Genomic DNA, 24,739 nt, shown 5'->3' with positions numbered 1-24,739 from the left:
ATATCAATCTGGTGAGTTTATTTTACCCTTCGGTGATGTCTTTGCTGAAAGAACCATGTCACTGATTGTCTTTCGCAGCAAGAAGTCAATAACAGGATTATATCACAGGTGGCGTGACAAAATGTAAGGACAGGTACATTTGACGATTGGCTTCACAATCGGGTATATAAGGGTTGTTGCGTTCGGTATTAGTGGAAAACAACTGCTGCATGTCTCCAAAAGTTATTGCCGCTTCCTCTGGAGATGGTCCGTCAACTTGACAATGCTGTTTGTCATGGAGTGGTGGCTTTACGAAATTCTGGCATGAAACAGCGTGCTATTGCTCAGCAGTATGGCATCACTCAAGGTCAGGTGTCAAAGATCCTGAAACGAAATGCTCAGAGGGGTGTCCCTACTCCAATACCGAGGCCAGGACGTCCACGCAGAACCACAAGGAGAGATGATCGCCAGCTGCACCGGTTAGTCTGCAATGGCCGTACCAAGTCAGCTAATCGGCTTAGGGCTGAGTGGCAGCAACTGACAAATGTGCCTGTATCCAGAAGGCTAGTCAACCAACGACTGGTTCAAGCAGGCTATCGTGCCAGGCGTCCCCTGAGAAAGCCACGCCTGACCAGACAACACAGCCAGCGCCGATTGCAGTGGGCCAGAGAGCACCGTCAATGGCAGCCAGGACACTGGAATCATGTGACCTTCAGTGACGAGTCTAGATTTCTGGTCTATCGTCAAGATGGCCGCGACCGAGTGCGCAGACAAGTGCATGAAGCCCACAACGAAGATTGTATCGTGCCAAGAGTCCAAGCTGGAGGTGGTGGGGTGACCGTTTGGGCTGCTTTTCATGCAGGGGGCAAAACTGACCTGGTTGTTCTGAATGGAAACCTGAACCAGTTCAAATACAGGGTCATTCTGGAAGAAACATTGCTTCCATTTGCTCATGCAGCCTTTCGAGGAAACTTTGTCTTCCAAGATGACAATGCACGGCCTCATCGTGCTCGCATGATCCAACACTTTCTTGCTGACCGTGGTGTAGAGCATATGGAGTGGCCTGCCATGTCCCCGGATATGAATCCGATGGAGAACTTGTGGGCAGAATTAACGCGTCAAATCGACCAATTGGACCAGGAGCCGACCTCTGTGCATGAATTGCAGCAGGCTATTGTCACTGCATGGCAAACGATTCCTGTCCAAACCTTGGCAAATCTCGTGCACAGCATGCCTCGGCGTGTACATGCTCTCCTGAATGCTCGTGGGGGTTACACGAAGTACTGAACTGTAATTTTACTGTCCGTAATCCGTCATAATTACCTTTTGTTTTTGTTGAAAATTTTTTTGGCTAATGTGCAAAATAGAGATACTTCTGGAAAACGTACAGAAGTTTAACACAGTACTGTCCATGAATTGAGTTCGATATCAGTTTACATCACTTTCAAGGATCAATTTATTTGCTTCGAAATGTCAAATGTGGTTTTTGTTTCTTTTAAAGGTCACATTAACAAAATCTGGAATAATTTCAACATAATTCCAATGAACTTTTGGTTCTAAGAAATCTTGAAAAGTAAGTTCACCCCCACAAAAAAAATATTCCATATTAAATGCCAAGTCTGTATATACACGTAGTGTGTTCAAAAAGTATCCGACCTTTGTTCATAAAAGATACTCGCATCCAGATAAAAAAAAATTTCTAATAATCTCGTTCAAAGTAGTCCCCTTGGACTGCCACACACTTGTCCCAACGGTTCTGCCACTGTCGGAAGCAGCGCTGGAACGCCTCTTTTGGGATGGCGCGCAGCTGGTCCGTCGCATTCCGCATGATGTCTTCTCTGGAGTCGAAGAAGACGGTCAGCATGACTGACATTGCTGCGGACCTGCCTTGCTTTTTTTGGCCTCGGGGATGTTGGATGCTTCCATTGTGATGACTGCAACTTGGTTTCTGGGTCGTACCCATAAACCCAGGACTCATCGCCAGTGATCACTGTGTTGAGGAAGCTGGGATCGCTGTTCACAGTCTCCAGCATGTCCTGTGCGATCTCCAAACGGAGTTGCTTCTGCTCAATCGTTAGCAGCTTTGGTACGAACTTCGCTGAGATTCTCCTGAAGCCCAAATCCTCCTTCATAATGGAATGAACGGTGTTGAATCTTGCGGATCGTTTCCACTTGGGAATCGCCAAGCTTTACACAAAATTTGATGCAGTAGCATTGTTCAAGTTTTTCCGTCATTTTGTCAAAAACGAAAATCCGACGGCGCTCACTTACATGTCCTCACTCATCGGCGGTCTGCCGTCGAATGACAGCTTCTGCAGGTGGGGAAAAATTCACGCGTGCGCATTAGGATCGCCTACATACGTGCACCAATCAACGCCTCCCTAGCTTCTTTTTTTTTACGCACGAAAAATAAAGGTCGGATACTTTTTGAACACAGTAGTACATATACTTTTTTTTTTTTTTTTTTTTTTTTAAACACCTTTAGAGGCCATTTTTCCCCGCAAGGCGGAGGTTGGCCTTTTTCGGGAACCGTGGTTGTTGTTTTTTGGTCCCCTTTTTGAAGCAATGTTTTACGGCCGGATGCCCTTCCTGCCGCCAACCCTTTTTGCCGCCTTTTACGACAAACAGGGAATTACCAGTGAACTGGTACTCAATTAGCCGACCTCGGAAGGATGACAGGCTGAGTCAACCCCCCTGGCGTTAATTCAGCGATCGACCGGGATTCGAACCCAGGATCCTAGCCGCTAGCCCAACACCAGGGTCTATATATATATATCATATATATATATATATATATCATATATATATCATATATATATATATATATATATATATATATATATATATATATATATATATATATATCCCAGGAAGACTATTGTTAAATACTTTTTTGTTGCTTGAATACAGATGATTTGTACTTCCACACATTTGGTGAATCATACTCTTAATACTTTAATGTTAATTGTACACATAGATCAGCACATCATTTTATTTCTCATGATGTTTGACGCCATTTGAAACGAAAATTCAATGCAATGTAAAGGTTCATGAGCAAGCGATGTCCATATTACTGATCGACAGGCCACAACGTGATGTAAAGCAAGTATTACGTGCCACATACAATGCAATTGTTTAAGGTTTCATCATGACTCCTGAACAAGCAATGCGACTGATGGCTGTTTTAAACTTCTAGAAATGCATGCCATGCTTAAACAGGTTTATGAGTGCACTTGTTTGTAAATATTAGCTTCCACATTGTTATATAATTGATATACCTAAACAATAGACATCGCCAATACCTTACAGCACAAGTTTGAGCTCCATAAACAAACCTCAGACAAGGCCTTTGGTGACCTGGGGATAATGCATTGGTGTATGTGCACACAAGCATGCATGGCTCCTTTAACAATCCCAAGTTTAGCTTTTCATAGAAACCTTAAAATAGCTCCCCAATTGTACGTCTCAACACGAGTTTAGGAATGATTTATTTTCACCTCACCCGAAGAAAATAAAGTTCAAGAATTGATACTTGATATATATAAACAGTCACTTCATAAATGGATGAAAGAGCATCTCTAACATGATTGATTATGATGAAGTAGAACTACGACACTCCCTTCAAACAGGTGCCATGAGCAAAATAAGCAGCCATTGCCTTGGATGATAATGACCGACCAGTATTGCAAGTTTACCTGTTTGAGGACAGTAGAGACATTCGGTTTGTCGCAGCATCTCGGTATATCATTACACAAAATAGATGTGGATTCCAGCGTCATGCTTTGAGATTTTCACAAGAGGAACTTTGCGATGCACTCATCAAAGGCGTGCTTGCTGCGCACCCATTCGCGATGTTTCACGCCGGGCACTATGCACACGACCAATCCGTTACGCCGGTCTAGGCTCCGCAGACCGAATGAATCTTGTGCATAAACCTGGTACACACAAGCACAGACATATGAACCTATCCTCAAAACAAATTTTTTTTATAACCAGGTGCACAGCTCTGGTTCAGAAAAAAAAATTCTTCCAAACTTCTATTTTCAAAAATGTACTTTGCATTGTTTGGACAACACCATTTATTGACACAAACTGGTTGTAAAACAGCACCGGTCAGACATCCAACCCCTTTATCTGTATCCAACATGATGTAAGCCTTCCCTTTACCCACATTTTGATCTATTCACTGACGGTTGATCCAGTCCCTCCCATATTTAACCTTGACAAATACCATCATCCTTTCATCCACATTTCCTTATTTTGCTGTAATGAAGGGTAATGATAAAGATGTCAATTGCACAACATATCCAAAAATGGTAAACAAATTCTGAGCAACGTTTCGATAAAATATGTTTGTTGCTTGCTAATGCAGACTGGCACGAGCCTTCTATGCCAAGCATTCTTCCCATTTTGAATACAGCTCAAAGCCCTTGATTTGAAAACTGATTACCTCCACCACTAAAGTTGTATGGAGGTTATGTTTTTGCCCCTGCCTGTCTGTTTGTCTGTGAACAAGATATCTCAAGAAGTTGTGGAGGGATTCTGATGAAATTTGGTGGAGAGGTAGTGCATGTGACACGGATGAAATGCTTAGATGTTGGTGAATATCCAGATCCGGATCTCGCTACTAGAATTTTAAAAGTGATTCTTCACCAGTGGGAGATGGGCGAAAACAATATACAGCAGGAGATCTCAAGTTTTGGATGAAACTCGGTGGACAGGTTGGGTGTGTGACAAGACTGAATCAATTCGATTTTGGTGAAGATCTGGATATGGATTCAGATACGAGAATTTTTATTTTTTATTTTTAGGTGATTCTTCACCATTGAGAGATCTGGCGAAAAGCGATATATAACATGTTTCAAAAAGTTGTGGACGAGTTATGACTAAACTCGGTGGACGAGTTGGTTAGATGACAAGAACAAGCCGATTCGATTTTGATTCAGGTCCGAATCCAGATCCAGCCTATCGGTGATATACAAACATAAACTGTTCAGCCTGGCGGAGGTATGCGCTCTTCCAAGTGCCGTTCTAGTTGCACTATTTTTTTAATACTTGACTTTTAAAATGACGTAATCTGCTTCAGAATGCTTGGTGCGCATGTGCAGAAACCCAAGGAAACTTGCGTGTTCTCGGCAAAGGAAAGCATATTATGCATCTGGGATAAGGATTGTTAACTGAAAGGTTCAAAACTCTAAAAAGTCAAATACTTCGAAAAGTACCTGAGAAAGAGATGAATGAAAGACTTGGAGACCTTTCTCAGCTCGGCGAACAGGCACATGCCCATTCTGCAAACCTCTGACCATGTAGGCCGGTACAAGGCCCGAGTGGACCGACGTGTGGCATACAAACCCACGACGGATCGTTACTAGTGAATGAACTTTGAACCTGGCAGGCGAGGCGATTTATTTAATGGACATCTACAATGATGCTGTGCATCATTACTAAGCAACAGTAACCAAGTCTTTGGCAAAGGATATCTTCACAACGTTAACACAAAGCTTGTGCCAACTATATTTTTGTAGGAGTTGGATGTATCAGATAGATTTTCATGACAAAACGCCACACCTGGTTTGGGTGCTTCTGAACACTGATGGGAAGTCTGGGTCTTGTGAATGTGCAGGTTATTTTTTACTTTGAATTTACTATTACTCATGTTGGGAGGGGTGAGTTATAGGGGCTGTTATAAATATATCTTCTTTGTTTCTGGGGCCACAAGGGCAGTTGGACTGATTTTTACTGAAAGGATAAGTATGTGTGTGTTTATATATCTACTGTGCCCACTCACTTGTACTTAAAATAGGAACTTAACACCTCTCGGTCTCGTCCACTGATATTTCTTGCGTTTCCGTGAATCCGATTTGCATCCCAGGAACCCAACAATTATTGTTAACCATTTTGAAATTGCCACTCTTTCATTTGAATGCTGAAAATTATGTTAAAAATACTTTCATTTAGATTTTCAACGGCAAGTTGAAAGTGCCCGGAGTAGCAGAACCGAGTCAAAATGCACAGCACATGCGTGAAAGGCCTCCTTACCATTCACACCTCATTTTGAAAGTCACGTATTGGGATATCTATGAGCAATGTGCTGATATCATTTTTCAAACAAAAATGTTCCTAAAATCTCATCCAAGTTATAACTGGGCTTCACTCAACTTGAAACATTTTGCTACCTCGGAGACATGCTGAATGGAGAAGGTGGATCAGACTCGGCAACGGTTGCTGGAGTGAGATGTGCATGGAAGAAGTTTCAGGAACTGAGTGGCGTGCTGATGAGGAGGGGAGTGTCGGTGAAGCTGAAGGGAAAGGTGTATGCTGCATGTGTGAGAAGTGTTATGATTTATGGGAGCGAGACATGGGTAATGAACGTAGAGCATCAACGAAGGCTGGAAAGGGTGGAAATGCGAATGGTTTGGTGGATGTGCGGAGTATCGTTGAGAGAGAGGAAGACAAATGATGAATTGCGAAAGATGATGGGAATCAAGCCTGTGATGGATGCTGTGAAGAGAAACAGGTTGAGATGGTTGGGTCATGTGTTGAGGAAGGATGAAAGTGACTGGTTGAGAAGAGTGATGGAAATGAATGTAGAAGGAAGTAGAGGACGGGGAAGACCGAGAAAGACTTGGCTAAAGCTGGGGGAAGAAGAAATATGGGCAAGGGGGTTAACAAGGGGAGATGCAGAAAATAGGGCAAAATGGAGAAGATTGTCATGGGGACCGCAAGGCTAACCCCCGCTCTAGCAGGGAAAATGGCCTTAAAATGCATGTTGTTGTTGTTGTTGTTGTTGTTGTATACTCAGCTTATAAAGACCTGGGAGTGGGTATGATCAAGTTACTGTTTCACATTAGTGTTAAAAACTAACATCATTTGCTGTTGTGGCTTTTGGAAGGACCTGCTTACCTCCTGTTGGGTAATGTCGACAACACGGCCCCTGGTGTCGTAAAAACCAAAGATACTAGGGGGGGGGAGGGGTGGAGTGAAGGAAATGACTGCTGTACATCAACTACATTTATACAATGAACCAAAACTTCTAAATAAGTTTACACTATTAACCTAAACCTCAGTCTACATGTGTTGGAGAGGATCCCTTAAAGTCATAGCATTTCTGTTAATGTAACAAGCAAATGGTCTTTCCATCATTCATCGCAGCTTGACATCCATGAGCTAACTTTTTAATTTGTTTACAACTTCCTGAGGGTGCAATCCCTTGTTGTCTAAGCTATCTGCCTATGGAATCCAAGGCCAACTCCACTCTTTGATTACTGATTTCCTCCGCTCTCGCAGCCAACGTGTGACTCTCAACAGAACCCTTTCTTCTTCTCCTCTCCCTGTCAAGGCTGGTGTACCACAAGGCAGTGTTCTCGGCCCCATGCTATTCCTAATCTTCATCAATGATCTCACCGACTCTCTGGAAAATCCTCCATCTCTTTGCTGATGACTCCACTCTCTGCCGTGACATCCCTCATCCTTCTGACACACAGGCAGCAGCCTCTTCCCTTTCCTCAGACCTTGGAAAAAAAAAATCACAAACTGGTCAAACACTTGGAACATGTCTTTCAATCCTGAGAAATCACACACGTGCACACACACACACAAACACACTCTCTCTCGCGCCCCCCCCCCAAACCCCCCCCCCCGAAAGGACCGTTCCACAAACCCTCCCATTTACTTTCTCAACTACCCTCTCTCAAAGTGGTTCAGCCACTCAATCTCTTGGGTCTCGCTCTCAGCCATGATCTCTCTTGGGCAAGCCACATTTCGAAGTTGGCCTCCAAAACCAGACACGGACTGGACATCCTCTGTTGTGCAAAGTCCTTCCTTGGCACACCTGAGCTCCTATCCACCTACAAAGCTTTCATCTGCAACTTGGAGTACTGCTCTCCCCTCTGTGCAGTCTCCCTTGCCTTACGTCTTGCTCAGCTTGACATGGTGGAAACCAAGGCTTTCAAGATCATTGGAATCTCTCGCGATGAAGCTGCGTCCACCCCCACTTCATCTTGCGATGAAGCTATTCCTCTCTTTCCCCACCTGTGGAACGACCTTCCACACTCTTCGATCTCATTCTTCTCTCCCGGTCTTCAAGACAGCTGTTCACCACCATCTCAGGTCATCCCCCATCCAAAGCCATGATCTTTTTTTTTACACTTGTTAAACCACCCTCACCCCTCCCAAAGTTTTGCTTATGTATCCATGTCCACCCCTTGCGTCCTCCACTGAACCTCATCGTTACCTGTCGTAACAATCAAATAAACTAGTGGGGGAGGAGTATGAAGGAACATATCTTGTTTGCCTGTCTACCGTCTATCCCTCCACTCTGCTAATGGCGTTTCCCCTTTCTCTTGCTGTATCCTTTATGTTGTCGTGATCTGTTGTGTCCTAGCTCTTCCCCGAGCCTCGACCATGTATAAAATAATCGATAAAACAAGTGATGGAAGACAAGTTAAATTGTTATGGTTGACCATGTTCTTACCTGGACTGCCAAGGGGCTATGACCTCATCGTCTGGGCCTCCAATCAAAATGAGCTTTTGGATTTGCAGGAAGTTGCGTTTCCATTCTGTGGATAGAGATTAAAATGCCCTTTGGACACGAGAAACGATGCTCACCTCAATATTCCATACCATCCATCTCTTGCAAGATTGTTGCTCATGTCCGTTGGTATCAAAACTTTACATTACCTACCATTGAGCTCTTCCACAAGCCTCGACATGGCAACAATTGCATTTTCTAAATGTCCTACAGGGATACGTGAGGAATTCTTAAGTAATTCAGTGTTTACAACAATTGGCTCATGCTTAAAGTATAGGTGTTAACATCAACACTGAAGGGATGCGATGGAGGATATTGCTGGAAACGGATACCAGTTGCGAGAGGGTTGTTTGTCTCATTGTTGAGTACCGCCAGGAAGTCATTGTTTTGTCGATAACGTGCTTGATGTTTCGGATCTGCACAGCAAGAAACACACGAGGGAAAAGGTAGCTGAGGGAAGAAGGTTTTAAACTCATGTGGGACATTTCAACATAATTCAAAAAACAAAACTTTTAATAAGGTGCAACTAAAAAGGAAAGTTAAGTTTCTCGGTCCTTATATGTCATTAATGAATTTTATTGAAACGGAGGATTTCTGACTCGCCGAGAATGTGAGATTACATGTTTTGGTGTTCATCCTGTCCCTACCATGCTGAGGACAAATATGAATCGCACTCAGCCACTTGTCGAGTTTCCGTAAAAACACTATTCATTGCGACAATTAATACAACTTTTATTTGGCTTTGTTGTACAGATACAACATGCAAACTTTCATGCATGACGTAAATATTTATCTGCATAATACAACTGAAAAACAGTCGGTCGTTGTTTGTTTGTCATCAACTGCGATGAGTTCCATATAGCGCCACCTAGTGGTGGTGGGGAAGAGTATTACAAGTCGGCTGTGGAGATTTCCCTGCAATTTTGCACTTTACTCGTGGCATAGTGCAAGTGCTATACTGACCCCCACCAGCGGGAGGGGATATTACTCCAGTAGGCAGCAGGTGTTTCATAAGTACCATCCTGGCATTCATGCATGTTAATGTTTCGAATTTATCATAAAAAGGTTTATCATATTCATGGCATATAATGCAAAGAATTACACCACACAAACGTCCATCCATCCAAAGGGTGGGTAGCAGTTTATAATAAAAACTGCCATCATTGAAGGATTTAAACAACTAGTTGATACCCTTTGTACCATCATACCTGTTCCCTCTTTGCAAAATTTGGTGGAGATTGGCCTAGCTGTACCTTCTAATCAGAATTCTTCATTCCACCCTCGTGGGATTGGTGGAGGGAGGCCCATAAGCTGATCCTGGGCGTCCCCAGCACAGATACTAAATTTTATGGAGATCGGGCCAGCCATCTTTTATTTTATTTTTAATGATTTTCAGATGTACACACAATAAATAATTGCCTTATCTTATGCAGCAGGATACAGAATGAAGAGTGTCTTGCTGATAAAGGCTAGTGTCCATCTACTTCGGAGGATCTGTATAACCATGTTCAAAATCAATGACGTTGCTCAAGGTATGCAAATTACCCTCACCTGAGGAGAGGGTATTGCATTTGAGTCCGTTTGTTTGTCTGTTTGTCCACACAGAATAAATATGACTTTCTCTGCAACCGTTGGGTCCGATTGACAGGAAGTTTTCACCAAAGGCGCAACTCCACCTGTAGAATATTTTAAGGATAATTATGACGTCATAGGCCACGGGGTTCGGCCGCCATCTTGGAAAAACCGAAAAACTTTGCACCTCTATATCTCCGAAAGTGCTGAATAGAAAAAATTAAGACATGGCTCATTGGAAAGAACTCTCCATGGGGAATAAAATATGTTCATGATGATGTCAAAGGTGCCTACATTATGACATCATTCAACAAGTACAAAACTTTATCCGATTAAGATGAAATTTCTTGAGTGTCATGTTGACATAAATTAGTGGAGAAAAAAAAATGATGCCGTTATCGGTCACGTGGTTCATCTGCCATCTTGGAAAAACCGAAAACATTTGCACCTTCATCTCCGAAAATGCTGCATAGAAAAAAATTGAGGCATGGCTCATTGTAAAGAACTCTCCATGTGGAATAACATCTGTTAATGACGTCTCCATTATGACGTCATAATTCGACAACTACAAAACTTCATCCGATTAAGATGAAATTTCTTGAGCATAATCTCGGGATAAATTGGTGGAGGAAAAATAATGACGTCATCGGTCACGTGGTTCGGCCGCCATATTTGTTTTTACACAAAAACCTTAAAAACAACTGAAAACACATCCTGGTGAGGGTCTGCAATCTCTGATTGCTCTTTCTTGTTGCTAACTGCTAAGGGATCTAAATAAGGAGAAGCTGAGGACATTTTCGTTTTCATCGTTAATCCTTCATCGGCGCAAAAGATTGTGCTGTAATCATCTTTGAGCCCTATATTTTGCTCTGACGAAGGGCCAATGTTGAAATGTCAACTTACCATTGGTTCCAATGATTGTTAGCATCCCTAAAGCAGCGTTCTGTTGATTTCAAGCGTTGACACGATAGTTACCTCCACATGTCGAGCGCATTCCAATGGACTGTTTCCAGCACTGAGTTTACAACACCCACAAGTTTAACCGAAGATGGAAACATACAGTGCATTCAGAAAGTATTCAGACCCCTTCACGTTTTTCACATTGTTATGTTGCAGCCTCATGCTGAAATCGTTTAATTTCATTTTTTCCCTCATCAATCTACACTCAATACCCCATAATGACAAAGAGAAAACAGGATTTTAGAAAGTTTTGCAAATTTATTAAAAAGAAAAAACTGAAATATCACATTTACACAAGTATTCAGACCCTTTGCTATGACACTTGAAATTTAGCTCAGGTGCCTCCCATTTCTCTTGATCATCTTTGAGATGTTTCTACAGCTTGATTTGAGTCCACGTGTGGTAAATTCAATTGATTGGACATGATTTGGAAAGGCACACACCTGTCAAATAAGGTCTCACAGCTGACAATGCATATCAGAGCAAAAACCAAGCCATGAGGTCGAAGGAACTGCCTGCAGAGCTCAGAGACAGGATTGTGTCAAGGCACAGATCTGGAGAAGCCTACAAAAAAAATTCTGCTGCATTGAAGGTTCCCAAGCACACAGTGGCCTCCATAATTCTTAAATGGAAGAAGTTTGGAACAACCAGGACTCTTCCTAGAGCTGGCCGCCCAGCCAAACTGAGCAATCGGGGGAGAAGGGCCTTGGTAAGAGAGGTAACCAAGAACCCGATGGTCACTCTGGCTGAGCTTCAGAGATCCTGTGTGAAGATGGAAGAAACTTCCAGAAGGACAACCATCACTGCAACACTCCACCGATCTGGGATTCATGGCAGAGTGGCCAGACGGAGGCCAAGCAGTTCAATCTTGGTTTCATCAGACCACAGAATCTTGTTTCTCAGTCTGAGAGTCCTTTAGGTGCTTTTTTGCAAACTCCCAGCGGGCTTTCATGTGTCTTTCACTGAGAAGAGGCTTCTGTCTGGCCACTCTGCCATAAAGCCCAGATCGGTGGAGTGTTGCAGTGATGGTTGTCCTTCTGGAAGTTTCTCCCATCTCCACACAGGATCTCCGGAGCTCAGCCAGAGTGACCATCGGGTTCTTGGTCACCTCTCATACCAAGGCCCTTCTCCCCCGATTGCTCAGTTTGGCCGGGCGGCCAGCTCTAAGAAGAGTCCTGGTTGTTCCAAACTTCTTCCATTTAAGAATTATGGAGGCCACTGTGCTCTTGGGAACCTTCAATGCAGCAGAAATTTTTTTGTAGACTTCCCCAGATCTGTGCCTCGACACAATCCTGTCTCTGAGCTCTGCAGGCAGTTCCTTCGACCTCATGGCTTGGCTTTTGCTCTGATATGCACTGTCAGCTGTGAGACCTTATATGGACAGGTGTGTGCCTTTCCAAATCATGTCCAATCAATTGAATTTACCACATGTGTACTCCAATCAAGGTGTCGAAACATCTCAAAGATGATCAAGAGAAATGGGAGGCACCTGAGCTAAATTTCAAGTGTCATAGCAAACGGTATGAATACTTATGTCCACGTGATATTTCAGTTTTTTCTTTTTCATAAATTTGCAAAACTTTCTAAAATCCTGTTTTCTCTTTGTCATTATGGGGTATTAAGTGTAGATTGATGAGTGAAAAAATGAATTTAAACGATTTCAGCATAAGGCTGCAACATAAAATGTGAAAAAAGTGAAGGGGTCTCAATACTTTCTGAATGCACTGTAGGTGCGAACGCGACAGCCACAGCTCAGTCACTAGAAGAGCTCTTGTGATCATAACAGATGGAGTGCAAAGGAAAGAGTGTATTAGGTCCTCACCATTCCAGTAATTGCACACGGAGAGTAGGCTCCCGAGAGTGGTGAAGCAAAAGTGAAACGCATACTTGTAGGCTCCAGGGAAAATGGCTTTGAGCCACGTGGACTCTGAAACAGAAGTACGTGTTAACTTGGCGCTTGCTAAGCACGGAACCTCTGATTTGAAGCATTTGTCGAATATGGTATCACCACTGGAAGAAGCTTTTGTGGATCTTACTGCAGCACAATGACTCGATTGATATACTAGACAAGTACCTCCCATTACATTACAGGTATTATATCCAATGTCCAAGAAACCATAGAAGAACCGGGACGATGCTCCCATGCAATGAAGCCACCAACCCAACCAGGTTGTGATTTGTCACAGATCCCTTGGCCTGACTGTCTGACAAACTGGAACGTTCTTAATACGTCATCACACCCCTTTTTATTTCGTATGCAGTACGTGCTTGCTGGGTCCATCATTGCTGGGAGCGTGGCTGTGCTACTGATGCAGTTCCCCATTTCCAGGAACGTGGTACTCATATTGCCGACCTCAGAAGGATGACAGGCTGAGTCAACCCACCTGGTGTGATCTAACGGTATGACCTCACACCCTCACAGCTAGTCGGTTTGTCCTTGTAAATGCACCATATTGATGTCCAAAATGCAAAACCACCTCAATTTTAATTAAAGCAACGTTTGTGTGTAAGGTGAATAGAACATCGATTATGCTGTCACATGTGTTACATGGCCACCTTGTAATAAAATAGCATCACATCATACTGATATTACAAACCAGCAGGGGCTACCCGGTGCTATCCCAGGATTGGGAGGGAAGGGTGTGGAGGTCCCGGTGCTGCTTGATGGGGTGAGCTTTTTCCAGCGGTGGTTTTTCTCATGAAAGTAACAAAAAAGTATAAAAACACAAACGAAATTATTTATAAGCTTTCAACGTTTTCAATGCACATGTGCCAAAATCCCTACATAGTTTCCCCCCTCCCCCCTCCCCTGTGCAGCACTTTGTGGGTGGAGGGAGAGATTTTTTTTTTTTTGTACAATTGACCTGACCCCAGGTACCCCAGCAAGTTTGCAAAATTTGGTAGAGATTGGCCCAGCCGTTTGTTTTATGTCTCCACTGACTAAGTCGCCGGAGGTAATGTTTTCAGGTTGTCCGTCCAGCTGTCCGTCCGTGATAGGTTTTCGTTACCGCGATAACTTAAAAACAGCTGAAGGGATCTTATTCGAACTTGGTGCAGGTATGCATAATGATGCAAAGATTAACCGATTCGTTTTCAACATCAGGAGGTCAAAGATCAGAGGTCATGTCAGGTAAAAACGTGCTACTTCTTGATTGAGAACAACTGAAGGGCTTTCAATCAAATTTGGTACAAGTATGTATAACGATGTGTTCCCTGGTGTTGGGCTAGCGGCTAGGGTGCCGGCTTAGGATCCTAGGATCCGAGGATCCTGGGTTCGAATCCCGGTCAATCGCTGAATTAACGCCAGGGGGGTTGACTCAGCCTGTCATCCTTCCGAGGTCGGCTAATTGAGTACCAGTTCACTGGTAATTCCCTGCTTGTCGTTAAAGGCAGCAAAAAGGGTTGGCGTCAGGAAGGGCATCCGGCTGTAAAACATTGCTTCAAAAAGGGGACCGAAAAACAACAACAACCACAGTTCCCGAAAAAGGCCAACCCCCGCTTGCGGGGAAAAATGGCCTCTAAAGGTGGTTTTTTTTTTTTTTATGTATAACGATGTGATAATGTGAGTGGAGGCATAATCGGTCGACGTTGCAACGTTGAATTATGTCGAGTTTTTTCTAATTTTCAGACATATACAAACGTACATACAGATAATTTCCTTGTGGGGTTGGGTTAGCTTAAAACCTTAACCAGATTCTGAAGATCCTACACTAAAAATTTGGGGCCCCCAGGTGCTATGATTCGGCTGTGAAAGAATAACGTACAAACGCACAAACACTTGAAAATATTTATATGGATTATACCAGGAAACAAACTGCTGTGAGTTTAAGACTGTAGGATATTGTGTTTCCCAAAGAACCAAAATTGGATATGGGCTTGATATCTACAAAAATATCCTCACCAAAGGCCAGACACCAACTTTCCTGTAATTGTTCATAATACAAAATTTCAACCATTTTTCTTGTCACTCAAATCATAGATGAAATTTAAATAAGCAATAAAATTATTGATGCAAGGCTTGCCATCCACTAAAAGCACTGCAAAGGGATCTAAAATGATCTAAATCTGGTTTCCATGTTGATTCTTCCTCGTTCTCTCTCTCACCTCCTCCGAACTGCCCCATCTGTGGTGCTGCGAGCGAAATGAATGTTTTCACATTGTGAACTTCTGTGGTCGACAGGATTGCTCTGCAGATGAGTCCACCTGCAATCAAACACCCAACCATCACTTCATACCAACACATACTGCACTTTTAACCTGTGGCTAATCTGAGGGCTGAGGCATGCGCTCGGGAAGGTCTTCTTTGACATGGATGCATTGAGTAGCAGACAAACAAGTGGAACGAGGTGGTGGAGAGGGACATGAGAGACGTTGGATGGAGAAACAGGATGCTTGTGACAGAGGGATGTGAAGAGAGACAACACATGCAGCCAACCCTACAAAATGCGATTATTTGGGTCCATTAAAGTAGTAGTTTTAGTTATCCGAGGGGTATTCATATTTTTCAGTCATTACAGCCTGCAGCCTTGTCAGCTCAAGACCAATTTGAACACAATTTGCCATCATGTACAAATGAATGATGAGAATGAGTAAAATCAAGCATTGTTGTGTTCAACTTGCTATTGAGCCATGAAGCCGCTACAGGCCATGGCAATCCTCAGATGTAACTCAATCTATGATATTCCTAACATGGGAGGGTCTTCCTCGTCGCATTGCAAGTGGTCGGATGTCCTTTCCTTCAACTCTATATTTTCATAAGCTTGATAGCCGGTAGCTCTTTTTGACGAGCTGGGCGACCTGCACACAAACACACTTAAAACTAGAACGGCACTCGGTAGAGCGCATACCTCCGCCAGGCTGATTAGTTTGTTTTGTATCCCACTGATATGTCGGATCTGCATCTGGACCTTAACCAAAATTTAATCGTCTTGTTCTTGTCACTTAACCAACTCATCCACCACGTTTCGTCCAAATCCGTCCACACCTTTTTCAGATATCCTGCTATATACCAGTTTTAGGCCAATCTTTCAATGGTGAAGAATCACTTTTAAAAAAATCTTATCCAGATCTGGATCTTCACCAAAATTGAATCACTTCTTCCTTGTCACATACCCAACGTCTCCACCAAGTTTCATACAAATCCGTCCACAACTTTTTAAGATATCCTGCTATGTATCGTTTTTGGCCCTATCTCCCAATGGTGAAGAATCACTTTAAAAATTCTACCAGCCAGATCCGAATCCGTATCTTCACCAAAATCTAATAATGTCGTCCTTGCCACACACGCTACCTCTCCACCAAATTTCGTCTGAATCCGCCCACAACTTTGAGATATCTTATTCACAGACAGACAGGGGTGAAAACATAACCTCCATCCACCTTTGGTGGCAGAGGTAAATATCTCACCTTGGGAGCAACAGATGAGGTTGACACCATCCTTGGCACTCCTCATTATGGGCAGCATTTTCTCACGGAAACCCTTCACCTGTTTCCACATTGGTTGCAGACTGTCGTTGTTGTTGAAGGCATCTATCGTAATCACTTTGGTACCTGGATATGTCTATAAAAGAGAATGGCGTCAGTGTTGCGCTGCATACGGTGGTCCAGCCTACCCAATCTCATGTTTGAGAGCAATTGCTCATACTTAATATGTACATTCATTTATATTGTGTGGCATGTTTATTTCCATGTGAACAAGAACATGATAATCTAGGTCCTCACCTTTTGAGGAATAGATCTGTGTAATATGAAAGCTAAATATTGAAATTTTTATTTTTTGGGAAATATCACATACACAAGCCAAGTTACAGAGATGGTTGCCGTGGCAACATAACTTAGCCAATCAGAGCCATGATATAATGAAGTCGATACAATGTCATGAGGAACAGATATCTGCAATATCAAAGCTAAATGGTCAGCGGTTTTTGAAATATCACAAACACAAAAATACATAGATGGATGATCGGTCGGTCAGAGCTCGTTTTAATTTCCCCGTCTGTGACCTTATCAGAGTGGTGGGGTACAACAAGGTGTCATAGACCGGTACTTCTGAAATTAGTCGCTGTGTCCTTGCCTATTGTTTTTGAGGTCCTTAGGGCTTCAGTGGCCGAATATGCAAACCCCATTCAAATTTCAAGTCAATCAGATGAAAATTTACGGTTTTGTGACATTGAACCTTTTGACGAGTTCTATGAGGAGGTTGTTTCGAAAAGATTGGTGTGGAATTGCAACCTGTAGATGATTGACATACAGACAGACAGAATACGAGACTCGACCAACCAAAATACTTGCAAATCTTCAATTTCACCAGTGATAAAATGCTGTGAAAAAAGAAGAAGAAAAAAAATGTAATGGTCCCATGTGCATCCAAAAGAGATGCGTTGCCAAAACAGGAACTTACCTTATGAACAGAAATTAGTAGTAAGTGCTCAGGAGAGAGAGAGGACGGGATGCCCAATGGCAATTTGCTGATAATAGTAAAGCACATTTGTCTCTGGCCAACAAGCATAGCCAGGATATTGTCTCAATTGTACAATGATCATAGCCGAGGTCACAAACTTAACGACATCCTACAGTGTTATGACTTATTGAGCTAACCTCTAACAGTCCCCAAAATACCACCATTGAGACAACAGGTGTTAAAACTTTACCGAGGGTTGCCCACTACCCACCTGGTTAATTAATGCAGCAAGTGTGGCATAGTTATCAGGGTCATCAAGAAGACCATGGACAATGATAACTGGCTTGTATGCGAGTGTCCAAGATACTCCACAAGTAATGGACAAGCCAACCACGAAGAGCACACTCCAGATGAATTCTCGAATGAAATGGTTGTACTCGCTCATCGTTATGCCTTGGAATGCCTTTCCACACTGAAAATGACACGAGGAGCATCATTGTGATCATCCTTTAGTCTGCTAGTAACATTAATATAAAGTGGTTATGCATTACCATCACCCATTCTTTCACCATAGGTAAGTGAGCAAACCACATTCCTTTCCATTAAACGCATGAAAAAGTGGTACTTGTACAAAGGATAGCGAGGTGGACAACTAACTACACATCGTGCCTGTAGGACATCAACTTGATTTTTATTTTAAACTTTTAAAGGCTTATGAAGGAACCTGTTTGTATGTACACATGCACACTAAAGCTAATGAAGAAAATCCAACCAATATGAAACTGAAGATAAAGATCTAGAATCTAGATGGAATGGGTGCTGAAAACAAATTCAAAACAGAAATGGCAGCAAGGAAGATCAAAACTATGACGAAGTGAACAACAGGAGAAATCAAAAACACGTTTGATGAAAATAACTTGAAAATATTTATCATAAACTGGGGAACAAAAGCAAACTCGTAAGAGCAAACACAGATTGCAGACCCATGCCAGGACTTGTTTTCAGTGTTTTTTTTAAGGCTTTTGTGTTAAAACAAATATGGCGGCCGAACCACAGGACCAATGACGTAATCATTTTTTTTTTTTCTCCACCAATTTATCCCTAGATGATGCTCAAGAACTTTCATCTTGATCGGATGAAGTTTTGTACTTGTCGAATTATGACATCATAATGGAGGAACCTATGATATCATCATTAACATATGTTATTCTCCATGGAGAGTTCTTCACAATGAGCCATGTCTCAATTTTTTCTATGCAGCGCTTTCGGAGATATGGAGGTGAAATTTTTTTCGGTTTTTCCAACATGGCGGCCGAACCACGTGACTGATGCCATCATTTTTCTCTCCACCAATTTATCCCGAGATGACAAGAAATTTCATCTTGATCTGAAGTTTTGTACTTGTCGAATTATGACGTCATAATGGAGGCACATATGACATCATTAACATATGTTATTCCACATGAGTTCTTTGCAATGAGCAATGTTCAATTATTTATATGCAGCACTTTTGGAGATATCCAAGATGGCGCCCATACCACATCATAATTATCATTAAAAAATTCTCCAGGTGGAGTTGCACCGATGGTGAAAATTTCCTATCAATCGGTCCAACGGTTTTATTTTTTATTTCTTTTTGTATACTTCTTTTTTGTATATTTCTTTTTTATGTATATTTTTTATTTCTCTTTTTGATTGGAGGTCAAGGTCTCTTCAAAGCTGTCCATGCGCGCACGCTTTCGAAATTAAGTAATTTTTCACAATTGTGTTTTTGTCGAAACTGTATGTTTCTTTCGGTGTGTGTACCTATTGGTGTGTCTTTAATAGGATTCTCGGTGTTGGTTTTTCATACCTGTGTACAGAATCGTCGGTTAGTTCATGTCGCATATTCTGAGGCCTAGTGTAGTCGGCTACCGTGTCCGACCTTGGCTTAAGGCTTTGTTTTTGTCTCAGCAGTTCTTCGATTGCGCTGCAATTACTTTCGGTCTCTGTTTTTCCCGGTCTTTTCACCCCACACTTCCTTGTTTAAAATCTCAACTCAAAAAAAATATATATATATTTCCTTCTCTGTTCTTATCCGTTTGTTCGTTCTTATTTGTTCATTCGTTCTACAACCACGTTGTTCAAAAATGTTTAAACTGTCCCCTGAAGAACTGTATTCTGTCATATACGAAAACACCTTTTTCTTCTTCTTCTTCTATAAAAGGATACTTTCGACTTGCTCACCAAATCTATTCATTCCAAAAAAAAAATCCATCTCTTACAGTGGTGTAATCCATCTCCTCCTTTATGTAATGGAATGTAGTGGTGTAATCCATAAATCCATCTCTTACATCTCTTACATCTCCTCCTTTCATACATTCCCTAAACTCTCCAGCACTCGACCCATCCTTCAGCGTCCTCAAACGTATTTTTGACTCGAAGGTCTCAAGAAACTCATTTTGCAATAAATGTTCGTTTCCCATTAATCGTACACTTTTCAAAATGCAATCTCACCCCTCCCCTCCAAATCTTCCCCATCACCCCTGTAGTGAAATCGTATCCGTACTGAACCCGGGTGGGGATGCTCGCTGCTCGCTGTCATTGTTGTCCCCACTAGGGGCGTGACTATAAGACCCGTTGCTGTGTCAGTGCTCCGAGACTTCTCCCTTGTGACATGTTACATCGGTAGCCTCGTTAATGGTACGCCTTTATAGAATATCTAGCTTGCTTGCATTGACTGATATGAATGGCTTTATGAGATGTCGCATCGTATGCTTATTGTGTATTTCCACTTACAGGAATGATGTGATGATCTAAATGCAATTAAACCAAACCGTTGGACTAAAAGTTGTGCGGACCTGAATGGTTTTCCACAACACTTAATTGCATTTATGATCTGCTGACATGGCTGGCAACAAGACGTTGACGGTGTCCATTTTCAGCGCCGACCCACAAGCCACGGACGGAGGCTTGCAACTCAAGCACTGGCTCAAGCAACTGGAGCATCTCTTTAATGAGCCTGATACCGCTCCGACGCCTGCCGCGAAGCTGGCAATATTACACTCAAAAATCGACTACCGGGTCTACCACTCGGTCGCTCAATGCACGACGTATGATCTTACCGTCGCGGAGCTCAAGCGGCTTTATATAAAAGAAAAAAGCCCTGTGTATGCGCGTTATTTGCTGCAGACGCGACGGCAGCAACCCAACGAGCCTATGGATCATTACGCCCAGGAGCTCCGGCAGCTCATGCTGGACAGCGCCCAGCCACGGACTCCCGAGCAGGCTAAAGATGATCGACTTTTAGATGCCTTCATAGCAGGGGTCTCCTCTCAGGAACTACGTCTCAAACTCTTGGAGAAGACCGACCTGACCTTCGCTACGGCGGTTGAGCAAGCGACGGTGTATACTGAAGCGCGGATGCAATCGAACGCCTATGATCGCACGCGCCTTTTGGCGGGCACCTCACTACACGCCCGGCCGGAGAGGACCACTGACGAGGACGTGGATCCGCCTGCTGATCTCCGGGATGCTCCGGAGGATGACCCTACCCTGACAGCTGCCGTTACGACCAGCAGACCCAAGGCCTTGCGCGGGGCCGCATGTTTTTTTTGTGGAGGGCCTCGTCATGCCCGAGTCGTGTGTCCGGCACGTGACGCTATTTGCCATTTGTGCTCGCTAAAGGGACATTACGCGAAAGTGTGCAAGAAATCGGCACGCGGCTCGCGGCCCTTCGACACGCGCAGCCGCGGTCGCGCAGGCGCGGCAACCTTGAACGGGCTTGTAGCAGAACCCACGAGCCCAGCGCCTTACCCGTCTTCGAAGGGGAGGGCCTCTCGCTGCGGCCCGCTGGGCGCTCAGACAACCTTGACTGGCGCCACCGGAAAGCCACCACCGTCTCATTCTCCATCGGGGACAAAGGCCGCGTCCTTGGCCAAACCTCGAGCCACGCAAGGGAAGAAACAGCTTTCGAATACTACGGAAGCCTTCTGTCAAAGCGACCAAACGAAAAAGGCGATTTCGAATACTACTACGGAAGCCTGTTGTCAAAGCGACCAAACGAAAAAGGCGATTTCGAATACTACGGAAGCCTTTTGTCAAAGCGACCAAACGAAAAAGGCGATTTCGGCTACAACGGAAGCCTTTATCTGCCAGGAGTGTCAAAAGGCGATGTCAAATACTACTGAGGCCTTTTCTCATCGGATTTTGAATCGCGAAACACCGGAATGCTGGGGAAAGCCCTCTGATGACGATAATGGATTCCCCATGGTCAACGCAGACTCCAGTCACGATCGCAAAACTGCTGCTGGTGTAGGATCCACCCGCGAGGCTGGTCCGACCCATTCGGGGGGCTCAGTCCCGCTCCCAGCTGCCTCGTCTGGCCTGGCTCAAGCCCTTATTCCCCTTATGGTTGAGGGCCATTGTGTTCAGGCCTTGGTGGACACCGGATCTACGGATAGTTTTATCGACCAGCGACTTGTGCTCAGGCATGGATGGCGGATCGGGCGGTCTACACGACGGATCTTCATGGCATCCCAGGGACTCCGGCTTAGCACAAAAGGGGAATGCCGATTGAAACTAGTGCTAAAGGGACGGGTTTTCCCTGATGTACACCTTATGGTTTTACCCGCGTTATGTGCTGATATTCTGCTAGGACACGATTTTCTTAAGCTGCATGGACGTCTGGTAATGGAGTTCGGTGGGCCTGACACTCTTGTTGTGGGGGCGGACGACGCGCTAACGGTGTGCGCCCTAGCGCAAATGGACGTCCGTCCGCTTTCGCTGTTCCCCAATCTAACCTCCGACTGTACCCCTGTCGCGGTAAAATCGAGACGCTACTCCCGCGCGGACATGCAATTCATTGCGGACGAAACGACTCAGCTCTTGAAAGACGGCATCATAGAACCTAGTAGGTCACCGTGGCGTGCCCAGGTCTTAGTGGTGCGCAGTGAGGCCCATCGCAAACGCATGGTAATCGACTATTCCCAAACGATTAACCGCTTTACACAGCTGGATGCCTACCCCCTTCCGGGGATGGACGCGCTAGTGCAACAGGTGTCCCAGTATTCGGTCTATAGTACTCTCGATCTCCGTAGTGCGTACCACCAGATCCCTATCTCTAGGGCGGATCGTATCTATACCGCTTTCGAGTCGGGGCAGCGGTTGTACCAATTTACACGATTGCCCTTTGGGGTGACGAACGGGGTCGCTTGTTTCCAGAGGGCCATGGATGACCTCGTTGCGCGGGAGCACTTAACCGATGTTTTCGTCTACCTCGATAACCTTACGGTTTGTGGATATGACCAAGGGCACCATGACGCTAATCTGAAGCGCTTCCTTGAGGTCGCGCAACGGTATCACTTAACTATGAACGAGGATAAGTGCCGATACTCCCTACGCACCATAGATCTTCTGGGGTACACCGTGACCCATGGCTCTGTCTCTCCGGATAAGGAACGTCTGCGACCTTTGCTCGACATGGCCCCTCCCTGCGATCGGGCTTCCCTGAAACGCGCCCTTGGGCTGTTCGCCCATTACTCCAAATGGGTGCAAAATTTCTCCGCGAAACTTCGCCCCCTTGTGGCCTGCGACACCTTTCCCCTGTGTTCGGCCGCATTGACGGCCTTTGAAGGACTTAAGACCGACATCGCCCGAGCCGCCGTAGCAACCATTGACGAGAGCGGCTCGTTCGTCCTCGAAAGTGACGCCTCGGATCAGGCCATCGCGGCGACCCTCTCCCAAGGGGGACGTCCCGTGGCTTTCTTTTCACGGACTCTTACCTCCGCTGAGCGGCGGCACTCGTCCGTTGAAAAGGAAGCGTATGCGATCGTCGAGTCTATTCGGCGATGGCGCCCGTACCTACTCGGGCGGAGCTTCCAAATCATCACGGACCAGCAAAGCGTTGCGTTCATGTACGACACCTTACACGCCCAGCGCATTAAGAACGAGAAAATCACTCGCTGGCGTATCGAACTCGCCGACTTCTGTTACACCATCAAATATCGCCCAGGGAAGGATAACCAGGCCGCCGATGCCTTATCGCGCCCCACTACATGTGCTGGTATCACCTCGTTGGAGGGCCTACGGGTGCTGCATGCTACTGCGGGCCATCCCGGCGTAACGCGTTTCGCTCATTTCGTGCGGAGTGGGAATCTCCCTTACTCGATTGACGATATCCGCCGTATCTGTCGCGACTGCGCTATCTGCGCGGAAATCAAACCGCGTTTCTATAACCCCCCTATGGGGACTCTGGTGAAGGCTACACGCCCGTGGGAACGCTTGGCGATGGATTTCAAGGGCCCTTTGCCGGTGTCGAGCGGCTCTCGCTATCTGCTCACTATCGTTGATGAGTACTCACGATTCCCCTTTGCTTATATGTGCGCGGACATGACTGCTGCCACGGTGATGCGTTGCTTACAGAACTTGTTCTCAATGTTCGGTTACCCGGCCTATGTCCATACCGACCGGGGTGCAGTCTTCTTGTCTCAGGAGGTGCGCGGCTATCTGCTCCAAAACAACGTTGCGTCTAGTTACACCACGCCGTATAGACCCCAGGCTAATGGGCAGATCGAACGCTTCAACGGGATTATCTGGAGGGCCGTCATGCTCCATCTCCGGACCCACGGCCGGGGCCTCGATAAATGGGCTTGGTCGCTACCTGCGGCGTTGAACTCAATCCGGGCACTCCTGAGTACGGCAACTAACCAAACTCCCCACGAGCGTCTTTTCCACCACCCCAGGAGCTCGGGGTGTATACGGTCTTTGCCCAGTTGGCTCGCTGGGCCCGGGCCGGCCTACCTTAAACGGGCAGTTCGCGCGAGCAAGTACGACCCCCTTGTGGACAAAGTGCAGATTCTCCAGGCTAATCCTGAGCATGCTCGTGTGATGACGTCTGATGGTCGTGAGACTACTGTCTCCGTTCGTCATCTTGCCCCTTGCGGGGTCGACGACCTTAGTAGGGAATCGGACGGACCAGTCGAACCCGTCTATGAGACTATGACCTCTCCCGACGCTCCCATCGCCGACAGTCCACCGACCCTCCCCCCGTCGAGACTGCCCGGGTCCGACGACTTGGCGTTACCCCCTTCATCACCCGACCCTGTTGACGCCTCTGCCACCGGGGATACAGGGTTACGAGACGCCGTACCCGGGGAATTTCGAACGCGTGCTGGCAGAGAAATTCGCCGCCCGGCCCGCTACGGTTGGGCCGACTAATACTCCGCGCCCATGCTGACGCTCACTCGCTTTTAGCCGCGCGGCCGTATAATTCTGACGGGGGGTGAATGTAGTGAAATCGTATCCGTACTGAACCCGGG

General features: G+C 45.0%; 1 protein-coding gene across 2 annotated transcripts in view; it reads right to left on the bottom strand.

The window, feature by feature from the left end:
* Positions 1–2,909: 2,909 nt before the first annotated feature.
* Positions 2,910–24,739, bottom strand: part of LOC137432765 (lysosomal thioesterase PPT2-A) — a 32,669-nt gene continuing 10,839 nt past the window's right edge. For both annotated transcript variants that reach the window (XM_068124956.2, XM_068124955.2), the window contains exons 3-10: positions 17,713–17,913; positions 16,448–16,601; positions 15,146–15,244; positions 12,864–12,968; positions 8,842–8,925; positions 8,453–8,537; positions 6,883–6,937; positions 2,910–3,914 (exon numbers count right to left, since the gene is read on the bottom strand). In XM_068124956.2, coding sequence (XP_067981057.1) covers positions 3,771–3,914; positions 6,883–6,937; positions 8,453–8,537; positions 8,842–8,925; positions 12,864–12,968; positions 15,146–15,244; positions 16,448–16,601; positions 17,713–17,886 — 900 coding nt within the window. In that variant the 5' untranslated portion in view covers positions 17,887–17,913 and the 3' untranslated portion in view covers positions 2,910–3,770. The remainder of the gene's footprint in view (positions 3,915–6,882; positions 6,938–8,452; positions 8,538–8,841; positions 8,926–12,863; positions 12,969–15,145; positions 15,245–16,447; positions 16,602–17,712; positions 17,914–24,739) is intronic.

The sequence above is a fragment of the Myxine glutinosa genome, chromosome 8 (assembly GCF_964187855.1).
Source record: "Myxine glutinosa chromosome 8, kmMyxGlut1.1, whole genome shotgun sequence".
In the NCBI taxonomy this organism is placed as follows: domain Eukaryota; kingdom Metazoa; phylum Chordata; class Myxini; order Myxiniformes; family Myxinidae; genus Myxine; species Myxine glutinosa.
Note: the sequence above shows the minus strand (reverse complement) of the source record. Positions and strands in the feature narration are given on the sequence as shown.